This window comes from Anarrhichthys ocellatus, unplaced genomic scaffold, assembly GCF_004355925.1.
Source record: "Anarrhichthys ocellatus isolate YVR2014 unplaced genomic scaffold, GSC_Weel_1.0 scaffold21, whole genome shotgun sequence".
Classification (NCBI taxonomy): Eukaryota; Metazoa; Chordata; class Actinopteri; order Perciformes; family Anarhichadidae; genus Anarrhichthys; species Anarrhichthys ocellatus.
Genome location: NW_022280051.1, coordinates 527,439 through 552,257, shown reverse-complemented (window position 1 = coordinate 552,257; position 24,819 = coordinate 527,439). Strand labels below are relative to the sequence as shown.

Genomic DNA, 24,819 nt, shown 5'->3' with positions numbered 1-24,819 from the left:
TGTGTGTGTGTGTGTGTGTGTGTGTGTGTGTGTGTGTGTGTGTGTGTAGAGTTTGCTTGTGTGTATGTCTGACTGTGTGTCTCTGGTATTTAGTTAAATGTTGGTTAATGGTCCCAGCAGCAGACAGCTAATTTCAGCTCTAGACGTCGTTTCACAGTCATGTCTCTGCTGTGGCTCTCATTCAGTGAAAATCATCCATTGTGCAGTTTTAGATGAAGCAATAAACACAAAATTGCTTGTTTAAACATTTCATACAAAGCGGTGAACACGAGCAGAAGTGTCTGTAGTCGGTAGCCACACAGATTTCACTCCAACAAAGCAGCAACAAAATCCAAAAACTCCAGACTTTTTTCAAGTGCTATGCAGGCAGACCCACGGAGATAACCCAAGCACACACAGGACATTTAAACATGAATGAATCCTGGAGTCATTTAAATAGAAAAAAGTATGATATGAACGTGAGATTGCAGTTGTCTTCAAGCAGCCACGGAAATAACTTATACTAAAAATAAGAGCAGATTTCTAAACCTACTGAAACTTATAGGCCGATCGATGTTGCAGCACTCTTTGTGTGTGTGTGTGTGTGTGTGTGTGTATGTGTGTGTGTGTGTGTGTATGGACATACATGTGAGGCAATGAGAGTCCACTAGGTGTCTCAGTGTGTTTATGTTATAAGATTGTGTCAGTCAAGTGCATCATCCTCCACAAATTACGGCTCCCTTCGGATGCAACTACAACCGAGGGCTCTCCCTTTCCTCTCTTCTTCCCATTTGCTCCCGTTTCTCTCTTCCCTTTGCTTCTTTTCTTTTCTTTTACTCTCCTCCCTTCTCTTCTCTCTCTCTTTCTCCCCCCCCCCCATGATAGATGACCTCAGTTCATTCTTACCACTGCCATCTTTTCTTCCATTCATTCTCTTTCTCAGTAAAAACAGACACACCGAGAAAGATCAAGCAAAAAAAAGCAAAGACGTATGAGAGAATCGGAGGAGAAGAATGGAGAAATAGCAGGTGAAAGAATGCCTGCTGAGAAAGGTAAAGGGATAAAAAGAGGGAGAGAAACACAACTAAATGCAGGAATAGAACGACAGTAGGTCAAATAGCGTTAGAGAAAAGATAAGGGCAAGAGAGGGAGATAGTGTTTATGTTAATGTGTGTGTGCGTGTGTGTGAGAGAGAGAGAGAGCGAGAGGGATGGAGAGAGAAGAGGAGTGATGGAGGGAGGAGGGGTTTAATCCTGCCTGGATTATGGTATAAACTGGTCCCGCAGAGCAGGAAGAGATATGCAGGAGAGAGAGGAAGTCCCACTATCCCTCCATCCATCATTCACTCCATCTCACTCGTAGAGTGATCGTGTCCCAGTGCTGCGTGGTTTCGGTTTGGATGTGAGGTCATCAGGGAAGGACGGCAGAAACACCTGACTTTTGGGAATATGTGCGCAAGTCCTGTTTGGGAATACCTCGCTTTCTGGTGACAAGGACTTGAACGCGGCTGGAGACAAAAGTTTACCGGGACGACCCAAGTCTTTCATCCCTCTCCCTTTTTTCCCCCAGCATCCTTTGGATCGAAGAGAGCGAGCATGGAGGAGAGAAGCGGATGATGGGAGCACTAGAAATAGCATTAAAAGGTGTGGAGAGGGAGTTGTAGGAACATGGCGGGAAGCCTTTGTGACTCCTGGTGCGCAGACGTGACCTTTGACACTGGAGACAGGCGCTTTCTAGACTCCATTGTGTGCTGTGGTAACCAGCTGAGCTGACATCAAATCATCAATCACTTTTCATTTGCTATAGAACTTTCTCTCCTGAACCCACATGTCTCAAAGGCAATGGTTTTAAAGCTTTAACCAAATTACATAGTGAGTAATCTTCAGAGAAATTTGGGGACGTATTTTAATCTTCCTGCATCCCACTTTGTGGCTCCGGCTTGTGCTCCTTTTAAATTAGCGTCTTGGACATCACATGGCATTGTCTCAATCTTTTGGCTCACATGAAAAGCAGCTCTCAAATCGTTCCACTCACAGACTGTGGCTTTCTCAGTATCTTGCTTAGAAGCCAAATGGAGCCGTAAATCTCCGACTGCTTTTAGGATGACATGTGTTCTCTGTCGTTGGATGTCTCACGTGAGCTTTCTGGATCCTTTGCTTTTCCTGAGCAGGCCTCGGACTCTCACAGATTCTCCACATGTCACTACGGGTCCTTGTGTATTTTAGGTCTGCCTTCTCTTCAAGCCTCGGGGGGAGTCTCAAGAGTTGAACTATGCATGAATGTGTTTGAGAAAATTGCGGATTGGAGCTTTACATTTTGGTAATGATTACTTTAACAGGCAAGTTGACAAAAAGTGTTATTCTTGTTAGGTCTGAGCAAGTTGTTAATTTGATTTCCGCTGTAATTTCCTGAATTAGGCTACGTCCTTGTGGTCCCATCCAGTTCTGCTCGGCTCTATGGAGCTTTTTAGCTTCTTTTATCACAATATTGGTTTAATAGGCTGCGACTGTACTGTTTTGCTTGACTCCCACCGCTCTCATTGTAGTTTTTTACATCATTACCCATGAAGCAAACAACGTCCCTCTTTTTATGAGTGCACTGTGACCCGAGCACTTCTAATCTCACTTTGCTCTGTCCTAATTTAATAATTTTCTCTTGGAGCCAGCGTGCAACAATTGCTGAACTGATGCGGATCGTGGCAGCTGTAGGGATGAATCGCCGGATCTGGGGAAACGCTGGGAATGCCAGTAAATGGGACAGAAATGGGCCGCACAGAGGGAGGCTGATGCTGCTGCTGTGGATTATCCTCTCCAGCTCGCTGTGCCTGATGGTCGAGGGCCAGATGAAGCTCTCACCAGAAACGTGAGTACAGTTGCACTAGAAAACCCTCACACTTAGTTTTTCACCCCCAGGAACTGAACCATTTCTGTCGGATCAAGGTTGGATGTTAATGTAAAAGCTATATATATATATATATATATATATAGATCTGTATCACATTTATTCCAAGGATCTTAAAGATACTGACTTCACTTATCCAGCCTTTTCACAAAAGTTGCTATTATTGTATTTACCTGTATGGGCTGCTATGATTGCATCCTCACTTACAACGAAACACAATGTGCTGCCATTTAGCGGCAAATACCAGTAAGATGAACCCCTGTTCTTTATTAGGACATTACATCAACAATTGCACCAGGTCATTTCCCCGTGGGCCCCCTGGCAAGTCTACGTAGCGTTGTCCTTTTTTTGAAGCCACGCGTGCGATGGATGACTGAATTATGTTCTTTCTATTTTTGCTGATGGCTCCACACAAACACACATGGGCCATATGGGTACCTGTGGGATGGGGGTGTAGCTAACTGCCAAACCATCCTACAGCATCCTACAGCTGAATTCCTAAAACCATGTCTTTGAAATGTTCTACTATAGTCGGAAAAACTGTGCTAATTAAAAATGATTCCCAAATACAAAGGGACTTGCGATTACTCATAATGCCGAATGTGTTTTCACACCAGCGTTCACTTTGTAAAATAAGTGGTCACTTTGTTCCCCTCATTTTTTCTTTTGGGAATGAAATGCTGCGTCTGTTTGTTCTCCAAAAACCAGACGAAGCTCTTTTCCCTGAACAGCTTTCAAACCTCCTGCTGACTAAAAACACTAACAGATCGATACAGTGCTGTCAGTCCACAATAGCCTATTAACTGTGTGTTTGTGTGTGTGTGTGTGTGTGTGTGTGTTAAAGTGGAAGGGGTCAAGAGAGACACAGAAATACACAGCATTTTGTTAATTGCACTGAAAACCATAGAAGCAATGGTTGATTGTACAGCATACATTGCGTGTGTGTGAGTTTTGCCCTGATACAGCTCAGAGAGCGTGTGCTGTCACTAGACGGGCTGCTGTGACAAGGGAGATTAAAGCTCCAGGGTCAGCAGAGTTCACCAAGCCAGCGAAGGTCACTGAGCCCAAAACGCTTCACTCTGCTTGGGGGGGGAGATTTGGCAGCCGGGCGCCTATGGCTCTGGAGGTTATGACCAGAACATTTCAGGCCAAGGTCAAGTCTTTAGCCTCTGAGGAAACATCGCTCTGCAGCCAGGAGGAAAACAGACAACTGCCAGAAAGACATCCATAGCAATGACACATTTTCTACATCAAATAAGTTTTATACTGAGCAGTTGCTGCCTTTACCATAACCATAGAGTTACTTACTGTGTTACATTTGGTCCGTGATGAGTTTGGTCTGCCTAAATTTCTGTCTTAATCTGACCTTGCATGCCATGTTCAGTGGTATTGTAGCTCACGGCAACATTGGTCTTCAACAGCGTTCGGTCTTAGAGGCACTACAGGGAGTGTGCAACAAACATTTCAACTATACCTTTAAACGGTTACAGTGATCTGATTCATTCAAGGCAACAGTCATGAGCGCTTTTGATATCCCTGAACAGAAAAAAACAGATAATATTTACACTCTACCTTTTCAATCCTCAAATCTTTAGAATGAACCCACCCTCATCTTTCAGAATAAATCATATCAACAAGTCAAAACAGTATTTTAGTTGCTGAGGCTGGTCAGGTTATAATCGTGGCAACCCTGCCTGCCAACCAGCAGCGAGCTGGCTGGCTCCCCATAGGTCGAGCCATCTGTCACATCCTGTCTACTCTCTAAACTCTATTATCTCTCCTTGGCTGCATTCACATGAAGGATTTGTAGAATTACTGCATGTTATAGAGCACAGAGTAACCTCTTGACCTAGCAGAATGTCAGCTTTTACTGTCACCTGAACACTAATCCCTTTAAATCTGTTATTGGTGAATGCACCCTAACCCCTTTTCGTAATTGGCTTGTAAGAGTCACTCTCACTATTGACCTTGTTTTATTAGCCCTTATTTTTTCAGGCAAGACACAAGTGAAATTATTTGGAAAGAGGGTGATTCAGAAACAGGCCTTATCTCTTTCTCTAAGCACGGTGTTACACTTGAGGGAAGTACTTTCCTGATTTGTTCCACAATTGTTTCGGAGCTAAAACACAAGGAGTTATTGCTAATAGAGTCAGTTGTGACATTTACCTCATAGTGCTTTTATTCAGTTTATTGCAATGCATTTTAAATATCCATAGTACGGAAAGTAATAAACACCTTTATTTGCCAAAATGCCAGTAATTCAATTGAGACCTCTTTCTAATAAGCAACTCTTTTTAAAGGGTTTAAACGTTGGAACTAACGATATTTGAAGGGTCAACAGATCATTTAGTAACGCTTTGTTGATCACTTCTAAGCAAGACCATCTTATGGGCTGCCATGATGTGAATAGTTCCTTTGACTGATTGGACCGTATATGGTCGCATTTACTAATGTACAAGTAAACCTGCCTTGCCTTTGTAGTTATTGCATTGTTTTCATAGATATTGATAACAGCGTTGATGATCATGTTTTCTGCGTGTCCAGGGTGCAGCAGTGGGCTGTGTCCTTTGGTAAAGAGATAGCTGCCCTGTCCGCCAGATACTCTGGAGCTAAACTGCTACAGAAGGTAAGCGATCACGCACACTAAGAAACACAGACACACACATGATGTTAGATAGAAACACGGATACACATGCACAAGCTAAAATCAGCTGCATATATATATATATATATATATATATATACATATACATACTGTATATACACAAAATTCAGATGTTTCACAAGGCATCTCAATTGTGTGTGTTTTAAGATGAATATACATTATATTGTGCGTCAGTAATCTCCCATTTCAGACAGACAAATCAGTGATGTTGAGGGGGAGGTGGTGGTTGTGGTGGGGATTTAATCCCTTTGATTGATTATCCCTAACATACAGTATATGGCCATAACATAGAAATGTATAGAGGAGGTTGCCGATTGACAATATGGCTGCTGGCATTTAGAAAATACAAAGATAAGGACTTAAATACAGAGACATAAATGTAGTTAATGGTAAAAAGAGACAGTTGGATATGGAGCAGATGAGATCATCAGATCAGACTGAGACGGGCGGGGTCCGTAGCTCCTCCCCTCCCCCCTCCCCTCTGCTCCATCGTCCAATGGGAGCCCGACTGACTGGCATACATTTGCTGTACAACATCTGCACATGGCCCAGAGACCAATGTCATGACACACTTAATTCAAAAGCACATAAATAAACTCACACGATGTTGACTTTAAAAACAATTGGTGTGCTTTAAAAGTACATACGTTAAATGTCATGCTGATATACTGTAGCTCATTGAACTGAGTTGAATTCGACTTTTGGTGTGTGAGTTACCTTAGAGACTGAAGAAGAGGTTATGCTTGTGCTTGTGCGTGTGTGTGTGTGTGTGTCTTCAAGTAATTAGGATGTGCGGTCTTCCTCAGCATGCCACCCTGTAGAATACCTAGCAGGCCCACTCACCATCTGCCACGCACACAAACACGCTGTGATACATGCTACTACTGACCGTCTCCCTCTACAGCGTCTTTATTTTTCGTTTCACACTGCATGTTTCTGTTCTACAGCACGGAAACATCCCCCAATCTAGCTGCACAAATAACCAACTTCCACAGATTTCTTCCAAAACAAACACAGCAGTATAGTGGTGTGTTGGTCGTGCTTGTGTTGAAGACTGGATTAACCTCAGATTAAATCAATGTTTAGTTGGTAGAATTTTCAGACAGATTTTAAATACTGACTGATCAAGCCGCCCCGGAGACAGTAGCAGTAAAGTGATGGTAGTGTAGTAGAAGTTGCAGTTGTCATAATAGCACCAATAATACTAGTTGCTGTCGTAACAGTATCAGTAATAGCAGTATGTGTACATAACGTAGGTGCTTTTATTTAGTCAGCGATGTGTAAAAAGCGCCCGTGCATTAGTTTAAGCTCGGCGACAAGAAGCCATTAATCACCCAGCTCTATCTAATCAATGGCTTTCTCGTTATCTGTGGAACATTTATTGACTCTGTCTTCTTGCCTGAGTAAACTGAATAGGATATTGAGTGTTTGACTTTATATCTAAAGATAATACAGTAATTGCTGGAGCTTAATTTCGTTGGAAAAGGTTTTTTTTATTGTTTATTTGCAGAAGGCTTTAATAGAGCTCTTTATCATCCCCTTTTCTCATTCATATCTGTTTGTCTCTCTTATCTGTCGAATTCAGTCTGGCTGTTTCTCCCCTCTAATGGAAATTGAAAATCTGTAAAAGTGAAAATAGTATACAGCTTACTTTGAATGACAAATAGGGCATATAGTTTCCCCACTATTCTAAGTTGTCAGAAGTTATTTTTACGTCAACAGGCTACCAAAAGTTGTAACTTGCTCGCTAAAAGGGCCTTTCCCATTTCCCCACCTTTGAACTGGGGATTTCCCATTATTAACAAGCCTATGTTCTCAACAAATGTTTAAGGAATGGTAATTATCTTCCTGCAATAGAAAACAAGTCCTATGCCTATCACCTCAAAAAAAAATCATTTACCTTCATCTGTCATCACGGCTGATGCTTTTATCATCAGTGCCGGAAATGAACCTTTCAGTCCGCAGGCAACAACAGCACAACGTCCATTAGATTACATTTATGTAACTGCTTTAATTCGATAGCTCAGTGAGCAAACCCACCAGCCACTAGCAGCCACAATAATACATTAGAACATGCACAGATGTCAGTCAGGAAGCGCGGTGTGCAGTGGATGGTTTTCTTTGTGGCGTCCCTCTGTCGTATATTGCAGATTAGAGACGGGGTCTGGGGAGTGGATAAAGTCAGGCCTTGACCCTCATCTGCACTGCAACTGTGCATGCGTGTGCATAATTATATAATACCAGGATCACTTCCATGAATATCTGTGTCTCTGTTTGTCTCTGTTGTTTTCCATTTTTTATTTGACCAAGAGAGTGAATTTATATATTATACTCCTTACTCTCTTTTGTGTTATTGATTTAATGAGCTCACATGACACTTTCTCGAGAAGGATTCTCTGTAAGTTATCCTCACTGCTATTAATGAGTCAACTGTGTCTGTTTTTTAAAAGAAATACAAGGATGTCGAGGCCGTGGTGAAGATAGAGGAGGTGGACGGAGAGGAGCTAGTAAAAAAGTTTGCCGAGGAGATGGAGGAGATGCTTGGGAGGAAGATGAAATCTGTGAAGGTAATAATGATGCGTTCCGTAAAAGCAAACACACACTTTAAGGTAATCATCTTGACATGTTTCATGTCTCCTGCAGACTTCATAATCGTTCCTGCAAGGGCAGAGTTTCTCCTTAGTTGAGGCGAGTAGAGTATATAAGCGCCTCTTTATTTTCCCGTACTTGATTACAGCCTACAAGCCCGATGGTGGTGGAGATATGGGGATATTTATTGAGTATTACTTACACTATTTAATTTGGTACTTTAATTTACTTTCAGTCTACTCCAACTGATGACGAGCAGTTATGCTCGAAACCTCCCCGAGGTGTAAATAATAAGTGGACATTGGTGCGCTGCAGTGTGCGAGCTAATTATTTGTTGATTTCACGATCTGCCCACCTACGGCTCAGCACCTGCCCTCTTTGGTTTGGATGTGCGTGCTTACTCTGACTTGTTTGCTCCGGGTGTATCCTTAACCTGGTGTGTTTTTTATCACAGAGGTTGGCAGAAGCAGCAGAGGACGCTGATCTTTACCACGAGTACAATGCAACTCTAACGGTATGTGACAATAACCTCTGTGCACAGTTTGAGACTTTTGGGCAATATTTCATCATAAAGTGATCTACAAGCGCCTCATCCTTTACTCTTCTGTCTAGTTTGAATACTTTAACTCCATGCTGATCAACACGGTGGACGAGGACGGGAATCCACTGTCGCTGGGAGGAGAATTCGCTCTGGAGAAGAATGAACACTTCAATAAACTGCCAGTCAACACACAACTGAGTAACATACAAGTCCCTACTAATGTTTACAACAGAGGTACAGAAGTGTGAACACACACACTGACACACATGCACACACATGCAGCCTGCACTTATTGTGATATACATCTGATCGCCAGTAGAATATCAACATCATCCTTTCTCTCCCTCTCTCTATAGATCCAGATATCCTGAATGGAGCCTATATGTCTGAGGCTCTGAATGACGTGTTCATCGACAACTTCCAGAAAGATCCAACTCTGACCTGGCAGTACTTTGGCAGTGCTGCAGGCTTCTTCAGGTTGTACCCAGGTACATATACGCATCCTACATTCAGGACATCCTCCGTGCTTCCCAAAATGTCCTCGGTTGCACGTTTCTCTTGTGCCGCCACAGCGTTAAGACAACATGAACAGAGCTGCAGATGAATGCTCGGGGAACACAAGCCAAACAGTGTACTTACACAGCAACTGGCGATGCAGGAAGCTGTCTGTCAAAAGTTGATGACTCGGTCTCAGCTACAATATGGCTGCTGGTTTATTCTCTCATGTGTGTGTGAGTAATTAGCAGAGGATTTGTGACACAGCTTGTTTTACTCATCCGCTACCTCATCCCTCATTATTTGACACATCTGTCATTATCCGTCCATGCATTCATTTGTCCATCCGTCAACCCAACCAGGCAGCCAAGCGGCAGTTGTGAGCGTCTGCCTTTGCTAAATCTCCATCTTTCTCTCTGTCTCCAGGGATCCAGTGGATTCCAGATGAAAATGGCGTGGTCACTTTTGATTCCAGAAACAGAAACTGGTAAGGATATATTCCTGTTAACATCAGTCCGACTACAGAAGGCTGCTTTTTGTCTGGAAAAGAGAGATCCTTCTCCTCCAGCCTCCCTTAAATATCAGATCAGGAACACAGGGAGAGAGGGAGAAGAGCACAAGAAAGGCACTGCATCACTTCTAGTTTTTTTCAGTGTGTCGAGCTGCCCCCAGTCTGCCCATATCAGCGACTATTTGGCCGATGGAGCACGTTGAATCAGTCACAGAGGCAGTTAGTGAGAGAAGTCTGTCTGACTACAGTGGCTGTTCAGCCCCCTGAATCAGTGTCTTTACCCATTTAGTGCAGTTTATCCAAATTTTTTAATTCAAAGTGCAACAAAATGTTAAAAGTTGTGAGGTGATGTTGTTCGACGTAAAAGCATCTTTATCAGTCCGCTTGTCTCGCCTTAGTTTATCAGTGCTCATACAATTGCCAACAGATTTAACGTACTGCATTGTTTAAGTTTGTTCCCTTAAATCATAAAAGAGTAGATGCTGAATAGAGAGACAGACGCACAAAGCTCTTCTCATACACATTGAAAGTAGCTCTCTTACTCCTATTACCATGAAGATCCCCAGTTGTGGGTGCAGCCTGTGTCAAAGTCATCCGTAAATCCAGCAATGGGACAAGACTGGCTTATGCATCATTACCCAAACAGTCTGATTAACGCTGCGGTTGACCGTCTCAACAGGCCCTATTCGCAGCAGACATTTTGACTTGTTACTAATTACATTAACGGTGGCTCCATTAGAGTCAAGTGACTGTGTGAAAGTGAGCCAGCAGGCATAACACCAGGACCCTGAAACCCATCATTAATTTTATTATTTACTCCTGTGCTTTTCCTGCTGTGACATGTCAAATCGTCTTCCTCGTAAAAGATCTATCAAGTAGAATAAGGCTTTGAATGAGAAAAGATTACTGTTTGGTAACAACAGTACATCAAGTTCCAGGAACTCAGACAGAACAGAAAAGGATAAGGCTTAAACTCTGCCTGTTCTGTCTGTCTGTAGATTACTGGTAAGTAACGGCCTCTGTTCATCCCGGAGTGTTATTTGGTTTGGGTTACAATAAAGATGAAGTCTTTACTGCCTTTACTGCCTCTCTGTCTCTTTCTAGGTACATCCAGGCAGCCACTTCTCCTAAAGATGTGGTAATCGTGGTGGATGTCAGTGGCAGCATGAAGGGACTCAGATTGACCATAGCCAAACACACCATCAACACAATCCTGGACACACTGGGGGAAAATGACTTTGTTAACATCATAGCTGTAAGTACACACACACACACACACACACACACACACACACACACACACACACACACACACATGCACAGTCTCGCCAGAGGCTGACAGTGTCTGATGAGTGCGATGTTGAGATTAGCACGCAGACAAGCTAATGCACAGGTACAGTACGGAGACCAGGGACAATACACGGAAATAGACCACACACATATCAAACATTTAAACAGGCATTTACTTTCAGTAACATCAAAGCTTGAAAATTAATTTCGTTTTTTTAGGTTTTTCAGGATTTTGGCTGCGTGCAACTCTACAACTACAAATCGGTGTAATAAGCATGGTTTATCCTGGTATTACTGTGTGTGTGTAATCATACGCCTCCTGCAAATCCGCTGCCCTTAAGCTGTTTTTACACAGAATTTAAAGCTACACTCTTTCAATGAACTGACCATGCAGTAAAATGAGTGCTAGAGTTTTATTTTAAAATGAAAAGGGTTTAAATACGTGTAATGTAATTCAGGGATATTGTGATCTTTAGGGATTTATTGAGGGATTGATTTGAGGGTAGTAAAACGTAATCATCACCTGTTACATAAGTCAATCATGTTGACTGTTGATCATGCGGATCATTGTTTAGATGGGGTTTATTTGGTTTCTCTCTCCAGTACAGTGATTATGTTCGCTATGTGGAGCCCTGCTTCAAGGGAACGCTGGTACAAGCTGATCTGGATAACAGAGAGGTAACGTACACACGCACGCACACACACACACACACACATATAGTGGAGACACAAGCTAGACAGCTAATTAATTCACTTAAACTCTGCTAACGTAATAATCACCGGCTGTTATCTCACTAATCCTCTAAATACGCTGTCTTCACGTCACAGTTAAAACATGACAGTGAATGAGTGCTACCTGTTTGTCAGAGGATTTAGTGATGAAACCCCTCAGAAACAGTTCATGTTAATATCCCATTGTATCACTGCTGTTTTCTTTTATTTTCCGCCCCTCATCTGTTCTTTTTTTCATACACCAACACCTTCTCAGTCTGCCCAGTCTCTCTCTGTGTGCATGTGCGTTATGTGTTGGATGTATGCCCTCCTTTCACTCCCCTCCACGTCATCGCAGATCAGGTGAGGTCGCAAGGCCGCTGACAATTTTAAGTAGATCACATGACCTGTCAACAGGAGATTTGATTGGTTTAATGCCTAGAGGCAGGCTGTAACAGAATGGGCTTACAGATGTTGGCTGACACAGTTACGCATATAAACTCATGTCGGTACACACACATTTACAGGACGACTCAGTTCTGTGGGTGTTATAAAAGAGTTCCTACGTTCCCAAACAACTACTTACCGTGTTTACTCCCACGTTAAGTCAGAATGAGTTTACCCAAACTGTCCCTCTGTTCAATGTGTATTTTTTCAAGTCATTTTTGTTATAAGTTTTGTCAACAATAATCACAGCAACAATTTGCAGTTACAGGATATACAATTATGTTAAGAGTCCACGAAGGCTACTTCTATCCCCAGTCTGCACAGTGGGGCCACCCACAACAATGTGGCCATGTATCATAGTGTGTGCTTTGTATGCAAGTGTTGATTAATCCTTATTACCTCCTTGGTGTTTTAGGGATTTTGCCATAATTTTGCCATAATTCAGTGTGCCAGTGAGCTGGGCATAATCCTTCCTCTCTACTCTTTTACTCACTCGCTCTCTCCCTTTTTTTTCTACGGTGACCTGCAAAAGGATAACATCCATGGCTAAGTGACAATGTCTGCGTTTATATGTTGTGCGTCTATCTCGCAGCATTTCAAGCTATTGGTTGATGGGCTTCATGTCAAAGGAGAGGGCAAAGTAAAAAACGGAATGAAGGAGTCTTTCAAGATCCTCAATGAGGTTTGTGGCTCTTCCCAACAATCACAGCAACTGCCAGATCTTAACAATACACAGCTTTGCTAGCAACAACAATTCCAGTTAACTCTTTGGAGATTCTATATGTGCACCGCACAATTCACAGGTCTGTAGTGCAACCTTCCAAGATCACGTAAATTGTGTGTGTTTAGGCTGCAGCGCTGGGCCAGGGCAGCCTGTGTAACCAGGCCATCATGCTGATAACAGACGGAGCCATGGAGGACTTCCAGAGTGTTTTTGAAGAGTTCAACTGGCCGGAACGACGGGTATGACACACAAACACGAACACAAGAATAATCAACTACAAGCACCAGTGTAATACACCGTAAGCACACAAACACAGATCACAGTATTTATTTAAAGCAGTTTGGAGTGGCAAATGAGTGGCGTTTATCCCATCTCATGATCTCACTATATACTTTATTGTCTCCCCAGGTTCGAGTTTTCACCTATCTGATTGGACGGGAGATGACATTTGCTGAAAATGTTAAATGGATTGCATGCAACAACAAGGGTAAAATGGGGGATCGATCAGTCAAGAATCTGCTTTGTGACGTAAATTGCTCGGTTGAATCCATGATTCTGTAATTTCAGCAACAAGGAATAGAGTAATAGGAGGTCTGTTGGCTTTCTGTGTTGTTCCCAGGTGGTGCTGTGTGGGACTGGGTATCAGGTGCTGCCCTCTTGTGAATTACACGGGGTCATGCAGCAGCTCAGACCTGAAAATAATCGCTTTATCCTGCTCTGTGCACATCAAAAATCCCTGACTAAATACCTGATTATCAGCACAGATACACTGTACTCTGTAGAAACACAACTCTGGCCCAAAAATATCCTATGTGCCCGTGTGACTCTGTGTGTAATAGGTAACAGGTGCACTCCCTTCTGCTGCGTACACTGGCAGCTGCCTCTGCCAACAACAAGATGTCCGTCATAAATAGACAATGCTTACTGTTACACTGCTGCAAAAGCCTACATACGGTTTCAGTTGAGTGAGCAGGTCTACTTAATAATATCCACAGCGGCACTCTTGTGGAGACATTACAATGGAGAAAAAGGTTGCACACATTCATACCTGGCAGTGCTTCAGTAGCCTGTTGTCTCTGAGCAGCTTCGCTGCAGGTATCCCATTGACGTCATTGTCTCCCAGTTGTAGAAATGCCATAAACCGTAGACTAAGCCAAGCTTTGAAAACAAATTCAAAAGCACATTTGTATTGATGGGAGATTCAAGCGTTTCTTTTTTTTTTTTTTTTCATTTAAAACAGCTTAGTGGGTTTTTTTTAGAATACAATTTTTTCTAAAGTCAGATAAATGAGTTTGTTGCTCTAAATGTAATACCCAAAGGCCAGAAGCAGAAAGATGAAGAAATAAATAATATGGTGACAATTTTCTTTGCTAAAATGTATGAATCCTAGTTTTTCCATCCGAGTAATGTGATATATTGTATGTGTGTACATGTATTTGTGTGTCCTGCAGGTTACTACACACACATCTCCACACTGGCTGACGTCCAGGAAAACGTTATGGAGTACCTCCATGTTCTCAGCCGACCAATGGTCATCAACCACGATCACGACATCATCTGGACTGAGGCCTACATGGACAGTGTGGTCAGTCCGCTTCTCCCATGTGCTTGCTGGGCAACACACACTATTATCTTGCTTCACTATTATCTGGCATATGTAATCACAAGGTCAGATTCATTTAGGATATATGTGCTATTACTGTTGGTAGTGATCCATTATACAGTTTCTAGAGGTGAAGTACCTCCCCTTTGGATTTCTCTCCAAAAATATATGTATGGTAATTAATGTCAAGAGACAAATACTAGGTGGTTGCAAGGTTGTTGCAAAGCAATTTCTGCAGCAATTTCTAGTGCAGAAATTGTTGGTAGTTGCATTGTTTCTATGGTGTTCTGTGATGAATAGAGAGGCGAAGTCCCTTCCCATTCCAGTGGACCACCATGAGACCTTAATTAATATGTGCAATAGTTAACGGCGAGAGACAAATATTGTTTCTATCCCTTTAAAATGTCCCGCTAATTACACACATATGTTTGTCAATTTTAAAGATAATTTGCAAGTCAAGGAAGTCGCAGTTTGCCATTGGTTTGTCGAAAGTACCATTTGGTTTTGTGTTAAACGGCTCAGGGAACGACATCTGCGACTTTCTTGACTTGCAAAATGTCCCTTAACTTTACAAGCATACTGTATGTGCCACAATTCAAACGGGATCACCTTGGTGCACTTTTAGCAACTTTGGAATATTACTAGAGGTGCTCCGACAAATATTTAGCAACACAGCAAAAATCCCTCGCATGCCAATTTGCTCAAGCAGAAATTAGTATACATTTTCAAAATAATTGTCCTTTCTAAAGTTTTCCTTTTTTTAAGTGCATCTTTAGCTACTCCACCTCTGCCTGCCTTTTTTGGTTTATATTTCCTCTATTATTTCAGTATCTGTTTTCATCTGTACCATACGTGTCATTGCCATTTCATGCTTGTTGTCTTTCCTCCATCTTCACCTTCAGTTACCAACTACAAAAGAGGTAATCATACATAGAGCTTTAATGTAACTTTTCTTTATTAAGTAACGCTATTCTTAATAAAATGAATAGAATACAGTATATAGTACCTGTAGTGTCTGGCTTAGCCTTTACAGTCAACAGCTAACAGTTTATACCTGTGTCACGTGATTAGTTTCTTCTTAATGTTGTCCTCCGTTGCTTCAAATGAGAGTGTTAGCTTAGCTTATCCTCTAGTTAGCTGGCCTAGCTTTGTCAATGCTTTTTAAAATAGTTTTTCAGCTGAGACTTGTAGAATAAAATACTACTACTTTACTTTTACTTAACTCCTTTTACAGGAGCATATTTGAGTAAATATTGTATTAGTTTCTCATTCCTTTCCCTCTGTACGTCACCTTAGTTGTGTCCTTCGTTTCAGACAGATATAACTGCTAATGTTTCTGTTCATTTCATTTTCCACCTTTTGGTCAACAAGAATGAACTCCACAAACATTTAGATTCACAGTTGTTCTCTCATAATTTAGCAAACTAATTAAGCTTGTCAACAAAAACAAGGCAGAGTAATTAACTGTGGCTGTTTTTGTGTATTTGTGCACCACAGCTGTTCAACAGTCAGGCCCAAAGCCTGCTCCTCATGACCTCTGTAGCCATGCCTGTGTTCAGCAAGAAGAAAGAGACTGTAAGTATTCATCTTTAATCACTATAATTGCAATCAGCCTCAACAGATGTCACCTGAAATTGTGCATTTATGAACCTGCTGTGTGTCTCCTGTAGTTGTCACATGGGATCCTGCTGGGAGTGGTAGGAACCGATGTGGCCTTGAAAGAACTGATGAGATTAGCTCCGAGATACAAGGTAAACGATCCACAACACATGTGTCACAAACAACATACTCTGGGTCGATTCTTCTGTGAGACAGCCGGTGACATTTGAGTCATAATTTAATGTTAATTATTCCATGTTAGTGACCCGTGTTGTGTCCTCACCTCTTTCTGTCTCTTCAGCTGGGTGTCCATGGTTACGGTTACCTCATCACCAACAACGGCTACATCTTATCTCACCCTGACCTCCGACCTCTGGTACAGACAAACATCGTGTTGTGAAGTGAATTATCGCAGCTGAGAAACGGCTGAAACTTATTAACCCTGCTCTACAGATGTGTTGCAATTAACCGAGTGTGATAATATGGGATAGGTTCCTCAAGACTTGTATTAAAGTTTGTTTGTGTGTGTGTTTGTGACAGTATAAAGATGGGAAGATACTAAAGCCAAAACCCAACTATAACAGTGTTGATCTGGCGGAGGTGGAATGGGAAGACACCGAGCAGAAAGTGAGCAACACACACGTTTCTGTCTTTTTCTTTTCTCTGTTTTAGCTGTCCTGTATATCAGTGTGAGTTGTGTTGTTCAATTAAAAGAAGTTGAATGAAGCCTAAGTATGCAGTGTTTATGTTTCAGCTGAGGACCGCCATGGTTAAAGGAGAAACTGGGACGTTGGCGTTAGACGTGAGAGCGTCTGTAGATAAAGGAGTGAGTACATTTGTTTTTGTGAGTGTGCCTGTGTGTGGCAAGATGGCGAGAGGAGCCTCTCTTTCATCTTGTTGGGATTCATTTTGTTGTTTCTCATATTATTCAAGTTTTGTCCTCTTTGAGATGACATGTTTTACTCATTGTCTTTTACGTGCATGCTGTCTTTCTTCCTCTCTGCGTTCGCTATCCTTTTTACACACTCTGTGTCCCACTCTTTGTCCCTCACAGAGGAGAGTGATGTTCCTGAAGAATGATTACTTCTACACCGTCATCAACGAGACACCGTTCAGGTTTGTCTCATCGCTTTAACAGGATTACGAAAAGTGTCAGGTTTTGAAATATCCACGATATCCAACAAAGCAACACCTGTATGAACTAATAATATAACAATATTACTGATGTTCTGTGGCAACAAATGCGTTTTGTGGGAGTTATTATGAACATGATTCATTCTGCCAGTAACAAATAATTTCTCTGTATATGACAGTCTGGGTATAGTGCTGACTCGAGGATATGGAGAGTATATCTTCATTGGAAACGTCTCTGTTGAGGAGGGTAAGTCTCTCCCTTCTCTCTTAGTTTCTCTGTATTTCTGCTGATATTCTTACCCTCGCTTGTGTTTTTTCGCTTCAGGTCTCCATGACTTACTGGCTCCAGACCTGACCATAGCCAGTGAATGGTGAGGACTGCATAACTAGCAAAACATAGATGTTACGGGATTCCAACCGCTTTAAGTGGTTGTAACTCTCCGTGACAGTATGACTACAGTGCATGTTTGGGATGTGTGTGCTTGTAGGACCTACTGTGAGACAGACATTGACCCGGCCCATCGTAAGCTGAGCCAGTTGCAGGCTGTGGTGCGATACCTCACTGGCAAAGAACCAGATCTGGAGTGTAAGTGGACACTTTAACCTCAGCATGTATAATAACATTGGGATAAACCATGATCGTAATCGTCAAAACTGTCGGCCTCATCCAGTGCAAAATATTTATTTTCTGTCGTCGTCATTTTTGGCCCCAGTCCTTTGTATCATTCGTAATATCTCTTTTGTTTCTCTCGACAGGTGATGTGCAGTTGTTGCAACAAACTCTATTTGATGCTGTGGTCACGGCTCCTATGGAAGCCTACTGGACCGCTCTCATGCTCAACACATCTGGGTGACTATTAACACACACGCACACCCACATACGTCTTTAATTAAGACATGGACTTTTTACATGAGTACTCACTTTATTATAATTATCTTTTACAAATATTTACCATTCTATCTGCTCCACCTTGCTCTTTTTTATGTCTCTCCCTCTCTCTCTCTCTCTTTCAGTATGGATGAGGGGGTAGAAACTGCATTCTTGGGGACCCGTTCTGGCCTAATGAGGTTCCAGAGATACACTGGTATTGAGAAACGAGTCGCCAAGTGAGTCAGAAAAACGGCCATTTTGTACATTCAATAACATCACATCAAATTAGTCACACCATTATGTCCACGCCCAAAATCTTTAACAATGGGGTTGAATAAGTTAAAACTGTTGATATGATAGTCATAGGAGTTACAGCTCTGAATTGAAGTTTTAATTACAGTAAGATGAGAGTTCGCCCTCCGGTGGTCGATAAAAGTGCCGCTGTTAATGAGTGCAAAATTATGCTCACATCTTTCTGTTGCTCTCTTCATCCTATCCTCCTTTTCAATCTTCCATCTTTTCTTTTGTCATCATAATTAGGCAGCAGAGACTATGTTTTTCTTTAAGCTTATTTTTATCCCTCCCCAGGTTTTTCCTGACCTCCGTAGACATGGAGAATATGTTCACATTGGACCATTTCCCAGTGTGGTACCGCAGAGCGTCCGAGTACCCAGCTGGACAGTTTCTATACCACATGCCCAGACAGGAGACTAGAGGTAGTGGAGATACTTTTACCGAGCAAACACATACACGTACACACACACACACACACACACACACACACACACACACACACACACACACACGGACAGACGACACATTTTCTGTGCTTTTTTTAATTTCCAATTTCCTCAGCCATGTTGAGCCAAATATCTCTCAGTGACATGCACAGTTACCTGGCCGGCAGGCTGCAATTGCTCCTCTCTGTTGACTTTGTTGTATATTCATGAAGTTTGTATCCAACACGGGTTTGGAAAGTGTGAAAGAAAAGTAGCCCATCGACCATGAAGTGTTTAGTCTTGATGGATATTCTACTTATGTTTATTCTTTAGTTCATTTTCTGGGAATTCGCTGTTTCTGAAGAACAATCAGTAGCTTCAGAGTGACAAAGTCAACAGCTACTGTCATCATATTTATCATCACATCACACTAACACTTAACTCCATCTGTATATGTAGTCGAGAAATGAAAGTCAGTAAAAAAGATGGGATCTTGAGCTTGATCCTTCTCTGCCTCTGCATTTCCTTTTCTTACTGAGCTCTGCTTGAATGAAATGCCTTTTTAAAGTGCTTTAAAAAGAAGGACAGGAATTTAAATGTAATCGTTACTGAATAGTGCAGACTTAAATGTGATTTTGTTGAAATATTCAGTGAATTTGAGGCTGATAATTCTGCCCTTCCTCATGACAGAACACACTTCCTGACTCACTCAAAGGTTCAAATGACCACAAATTGCCTTATGTATGTTTTAGGTTGATGTTAGATATAGTTTGTTGTGTTCAGATATATTCAGGGACTATGAGGCTGACTATAGCGCCACCTTGAGTGCAGAGGAGGTGGAGCTTGAAGCGGAGGAGGGAGGGAGAAAACAAAGTGAGGCGGAGATGGAGGAGGAGGGTAGAGGAAAACTTTTACTTATACTTGGCATGCCTCCTTGATTTATTCATCCTGGTTCTGGTCGTCCTCACCCCTAACTGAAAAGCATGACAAATACTGTGGTCTCTGTTCTCCGTTTCTACACCCTTCTCTGTTTTCTTTATCTCTTTTTGGCGCTGTTTCTCTTTTTTTCTCATTCCTCTTGCGGCATGAGCATGCAATTAAAGTACAGGAACCTCCTCTCCTCTCTCAGGGAATCACTAAGCCTTCTGGTACATTTTAATTGTGCTGAGTTGATAGCTGTCTGTCTTTGACTAATACTTGTTGAGAAGTAAAAATCTGGTTTCATAGAGTTTTTTGACTGTATTACCTCTGTCATTCTGTTACTACAAAACAAGAAATCCCATTCTCATCCAAATTGCAGAATGTCCTGAATGTGTGATTGTCATGCAGGCATATTATAGTTTTGTTTTATATAATAAAAATATGAATAACAGAAATACAAACATAGGCAAACACACAGTACACACACACACATAGATTACCTTTGTTATGAGTGTACGATCAGCTTTCATGCTCTGTTACATAACGCTTAAAATGTTAATCTGGCTGGATTCTGGCTCACTGACCGTCGGCATCAGGTGGCATGAGGGCTGTGAATAGACACACAGAAGATGAATGCATGACTTTATTAGATATTACCCACTGAGTCCAACTCAATCTGTCACCCACATATTTTGGCATATCTGTACTAACACTTCAGCTGTCACTATCACAGTAAGAGTTCACAGATTTACAAATGATATATTCATTATGTGAGAAAATAATTATTTTTGGAAACATATTCCTTTTCACCTCCTGTGCATGCATATGTACTCGTGTACGTGTTTGGAAGGAATTTTTATGTGTTTGCGATGTGCATGCATGCACCCTTGTTTTTTTACATGCATGAAGTGGTGAAGTTCTGTAAATTCTTGCTAATTGCGTGTGTCGCTCTACCAGCAGGAAGGATAGTCATCGCTACCACTGCCGTCACTGTAATGGTGGGAAAGAAAACTGCCATCGCTGGAGGTAGGATGACAGTTTTTGTTTTGATACACATTCTCTTTTCTGTCCTTTTACACACATTTTTACATCTCCTCTTTGCCACACACGCAATTTTTCTCTCTTTCTAAATTTTCCTTTTCTCTTGCAAAGTGTCCTCTCCCTTCATGTTTAAAGCATCTTCTGCCTCTTCATTCGTCTGTTGTTTTCTTACCGTTTGAAACTGGCTGCTTAGTTGGTGACAGTGACCTTGCTGACTGGATAGTGATTGCTTGTAGCATCACTTTCCAATCGGCATGTTGGTTATTGATGTGCTGATTTGTCAGTGCCATGCTTATTGGATGAATGATGGTCACTGGCCATGGTTTTGTTTTGTTGTAACAGATAACAAATAGAGCTTGGCTTGTTTCATTCACAGTTTGGTATTTACTCAGCCTGTTACTGTACTCGCTGGAAGTCGCTCTGAATAAGATTACAAGGTCTTTTGAAGACAAGAGGATTTTGTGAGCTGTGTGACATTTGTCTAAGATGTGAAATTCACAACATGATAAACTATTTAGACAGATATTTTGAATAGAACCCAGGTTCACCATTACTGGATTTTTCGAGGCTAATGCTGATAACAGCTCTTTAGAATGATGACATGCTGAAGACAAGATACTGTCCGATATTCCATTTTCGATGTAGATTGTGTATTATTTTACAGTTTAACAATAACATTTGTTGAAAAAATATCAGTAAAAATAAATATATGACAATGTGACAACAGAATTAATTCAAATAATGGTTATAAAGACACATAAAGATAAACAATAATAAAAATACAAATTGGTCTACAAAAAATGCTGGCAATACAACATTAACTTGAGAGAACAATCTTACCACAGTGTCCATTTAGCAGATGTTCCAGTCTTGTCATGGACAAGGAGTCCTGAAAGTGCACTGATAAAATGTAAATTTGAACCTTTTTTTTTTTTCATCCGCTATTTCCAAGATCAAGAATGAAGCTCAAATCATTTTCTGCTGCAGTTTACTGCTCAGTAGTTTCTACAAACATACCAATATGTCTTTGATAACCCGAGCCAGTAATATCGGCCTGCTGATGTATCGGTGCAGCTCTAATTGTGATCACGTACCTGGGAGGTTTCCTTTCACTGAGGCTCCTTATGATGATGAGTGTGGTGTCTTTTCTTAAAGATGTTTCAGATGGCTCCATAAGGAAAAGGTTTATGGAGCTGTATTTGGGAGTGTTTATGTTGTCTTATAGTTCATCGTCTCAGGCCTTATTTCACTGCTTACTGGTGTTTGTGTTGCTGTGTATTCTGTCCTGGTGAGCCCATCGGTGTCTGACACACTCCTCAGTCTTAATTACTCGAGGTAGCACTCTCTGGGGCTGCATGTCTTTAAGTGTATACCTGTGTGCATTTGGTGTCTCATTATGCTGACAGATAGACAAGGAAAACGCTCCATACGAATTTAAACACACTCACACACAAACACAAGCGCTTATCTGTATTTCACAGCTTTCATAGAAATCGTCTCAGGTGTGAAAATCGTGTTATACTTGGAATTGGAAAACAGAGAGAGAAGTGAGAGAAAGAGTTCAAAATAGATGTGTTTCTCTCTCTCTCTCTCTCTCTCTCTTAATCTCAATGCCTCTCATTCTTAACGTTTTTCTCTTTTCTATTTCTCTCCGTGTTGCTTCGCTCCGTCTCTCTCTGCTTGTTTGGAAACGTTGACGTCACAGTGTGTCGAATCCAGAGCTCTGCTGTGACCTACTGTACCTATTGTAAATTCTCAGTGACACAGAGCAGACTGAAAGATGTGAAATAACTATTACATCTACATACAATACAGCATTTACATGAAAGTAAGTGCACAGTATTAAGAAAAATGTACGCGGCAAGAAGATTTCTGATTAGTTGTATTAATTGATGTTGAGGGAAGGTGATTTCTGTGTGTGTCGATGGTAGATTGTGTTATGATGATCACCGATTGGAGGTCATAGTTTGCTTTTTATTCACTGCTGCTGCTCACTGGATGTTCTACCAGCTGCTTCACTTCAACAAAAACACAGGGGGAATGACGGCATCAATGTTTTATGGACTCGCTCTCTCTGACTTACTTTAACACACCCTCAAACAAAGATACCCACTCACATCCACACTCGTCATCGTGTCTCACCCTTTGACACTCTTCCTTACCCTGTTAAACATTCACATACACCTCTCTTTTCTTAGCTTCTCCCTTGCTGAGCTGTCAGACCTGTTTCTTTTCGCCTTGTGACTCTCTTTTACCCTGTCTCGCTGCGTCTGCGTAGGCAAGGGCGCCTTTCTCATCGAGGGTCACGCTTCACTTCTGAACACAAGGGGATATTCAAAAGCTCACAGGCTGTTCCGTTCCCACCTTTGGCACGACGTCTTTACTTGTACGAGTGTGTTTCTGCCTTGATCTAGCTTTTGAAGGAGTTTTCATGTATATACTGTAAAATCAGAAAATGTTAATACTGTACACAAACACAAAAAAACACACGTATAAACAGCTCTATTACATACAAATGTGGGCCACTGTAAAAGCACTCGCTTCACATTCTAAAAATGTTGTGATTCCATTTGTAGCCACTGAGTGTCAGTGTTTATCTGAACACACTGCGTGTCTGCTTTCTAGCGATTTGGTGGCAGGTGATGAAGGCCAAGGATTTGGTATTTCAGAGGCTGATCCAAAATCAGTCAACAGTGACTACAAAAACACTGTGTTTATACTCCTCGAAGGCTCAGCAATGGATTAGTATATCTCTGTGGCAGAAGTGACAGGCTAAAACCTAATACGCTCCAATTGACAGGGAAGCAGACTGTAAGAAAGAGAGATAAGTAGGTAAAATTAAAAAAAAGAGAGTGAGCAGGGAGAGAATAAAGGATAGAGAGAGATATCTGACATGGAGGAGGAGGAGAAGAAGTGGCGAATAAAGATAAAAAGGAGGGAGGAAACATAATAGACCAGACAGAGCAAAGGATAAAGAGGGCAGAGATGAGAGAAAAGAAGGTGAAAAGACTCTAAAAATGATGGGAGAAGAGGCGACAGGAAGATAAATTGAGACAAGATAAGTGCGAGGAGAAGGGAAGGAGAACGAAGATGAGAAATAGAGAAAGGGGAGAGGAGTTAGAGGGCAAAAGACAGAGAAAATGAGATAAGGTACAGTATATACAGAGGAGCTGCTATCATGGCTGATTTATGCTTTCATTTGGTGCTGTGTATTTAACCCAGCTCAGCACATAACGTCATATTTTCATGCTTTCTCTTTCACCCAGAAATAGAAATTGTACACTGTGAATATAGAAAGACAAAGACCCCAATTATTGAAATTATAAATCTTCTAAATTCCATTTATGCGAATAATGCGAATCTTCTATAATGAATATAGTTTGTGTAAAATATGGTGTTTTTTTTATCTACACATTCTTACTTAATACCTGCTTTATTTTGTGCTCTTGGTAATATTGAAAGAACAGCAAGTTGCTGTCGTCTTTCAATGCTGGTCAGCGGTCTGGATATAAGTCTGACATACGTGTGATATGTTTTTATTCAAATCAATGCATATTGACCGGGAAATGCTTCATCGTCACCATCATGGCGTCACTGTCATAATCACAATCATCATAGTAACACAACACGCCACAGATTTGCGGGCAATGCACTGTAGTCTTTGTAGGCCCTCAGTCATCATGGCTGCTGCAGTTTTTACGTAACAAACTATAATTTATTTTTCTTTACACACACACAGGCTATAGGAACAGGTTTCTGCTAGCTAAGATACTTAGCTACCAACAACACAAGACCTGCAGACCGACCAGGGGTGACGGGACAATGGTTCTACATTCATAGACAGAGTTCAGCCATTGCCTTTTATCTTCAGTTACTGCCCCAGAGTCCCTGTGATTCATGGCTATATTTACACTTTAATATCCCTTTACTACATTCTCCTGAAGATGCCGATTATTCATTTAAATCTACAGCTAAATTAATTTTACCTGAGCGTCGTTGCTGTCTCTTTACATTAGTGAGGTGACCAAAAGTGCGTTCAGACTTCAGACATTGAAAGTGCGTTCAATTCAGGATCAAA

The 24,819-nt window shown here is 41.5% G+C and overlaps 1 protein-coding gene across 7 annotated transcripts in view; it reads left to right on the top strand.

Moving 5' to 3' along the window:
* The first annotated feature begins 874 nt into the window (after positions 1 to 874).
* The window catches only part of cacna2d4a (calcium channel, voltage-dependent, alpha 2/delta subunit 4a), a 75,238-nt gene continuing 51,293 nt past the window's right edge, over positions 875 to 24,819 (top strand). Inside the window, exons 1-28 of one of the 7 annotated variants that reach the window (XM_031859166.1) lie at positions 875 to 1,031; positions 2,645 to 2,841; positions 5,425 to 5,506; positions 7,996 to 8,112; positions 8,589 to 8,648; positions 8,747 to 8,909; positions 9,032 to 9,163; positions 9,597 to 9,657; positions 10,786 to 10,936; positions 11,575 to 11,649; positions 12,722 to 12,811; positions 12,979 to 13,092; positions 13,262 to 13,340; positions 14,305 to 14,438; positions 15,954 to 16,031; positions 16,127 to 16,207; positions 16,357 to 16,431; positions 16,596 to 16,682; positions 16,810 to 16,881; positions 17,110 to 17,171; positions 17,369 to 17,436; positions 17,515 to 17,560; positions 17,678 to 17,775; positions 17,946 to 18,039; positions 18,204 to 18,296; positions 18,649 to 18,776; positions 19,563 to 19,676; positions 20,658 to 20,726. In XM_031859166.1, the coding sequence (XP_031715026.1) occupies positions 2,666 to 2,841; positions 5,425 to 5,506; positions 7,996 to 8,112; positions 8,589 to 8,648; positions 8,747 to 8,909; positions 9,032 to 9,163; positions 9,597 to 9,657; positions 10,786 to 10,936; positions 11,575 to 11,649; positions 12,722 to 12,811; positions 12,979 to 13,092; positions 13,262 to 13,340; positions 14,305 to 14,438; positions 15,954 to 16,031; positions 16,127 to 16,207; positions 16,357 to 16,431; positions 16,596 to 16,682; positions 16,810 to 16,881; positions 17,110 to 17,171; positions 17,369 to 17,436; positions 17,515 to 17,560; positions 17,678 to 17,775; positions 17,946 to 18,039; positions 18,204 to 18,296; positions 18,649 to 18,776; positions 19,563 to 19,676; positions 20,658 to 20,726 (2,599 nt within the window). In that variant the 5' untranslated portion in view covers positions 875 to 1,031; positions 2,645 to 2,665. Of the gene's footprint in view, positions 1,032 to 1,241; positions 2,842 to 5,424; positions 5,507 to 7,995; positions 8,113 to 8,588; positions 8,649 to 8,746; positions 8,910 to 9,031; positions 9,164 to 9,596; positions 9,658 to 10,785; positions 10,937 to 11,574; positions 11,650 to 12,721; positions 12,812 to 12,978; positions 13,093 to 13,261; positions 13,341 to 14,304; positions 14,439 to 15,953; positions 16,032 to 16,126; positions 16,208 to 16,356; positions 16,432 to 16,595; positions 16,683 to 16,809; positions 16,882 to 17,109; positions 17,172 to 17,368; positions 17,437 to 17,514; positions 17,561 to 17,677; positions 17,776 to 17,945; positions 18,040 to 18,203; positions 18,297 to 18,648; positions 18,777 to 19,562; positions 19,677 to 20,657; positions 20,727 to 24,819 lie in introns of those variants that run through there. The other 6 variants (XM_031859165.1, XM_031859164.1, XM_031859163.1 and 3 more) reach the window with 6 other exon arrangements.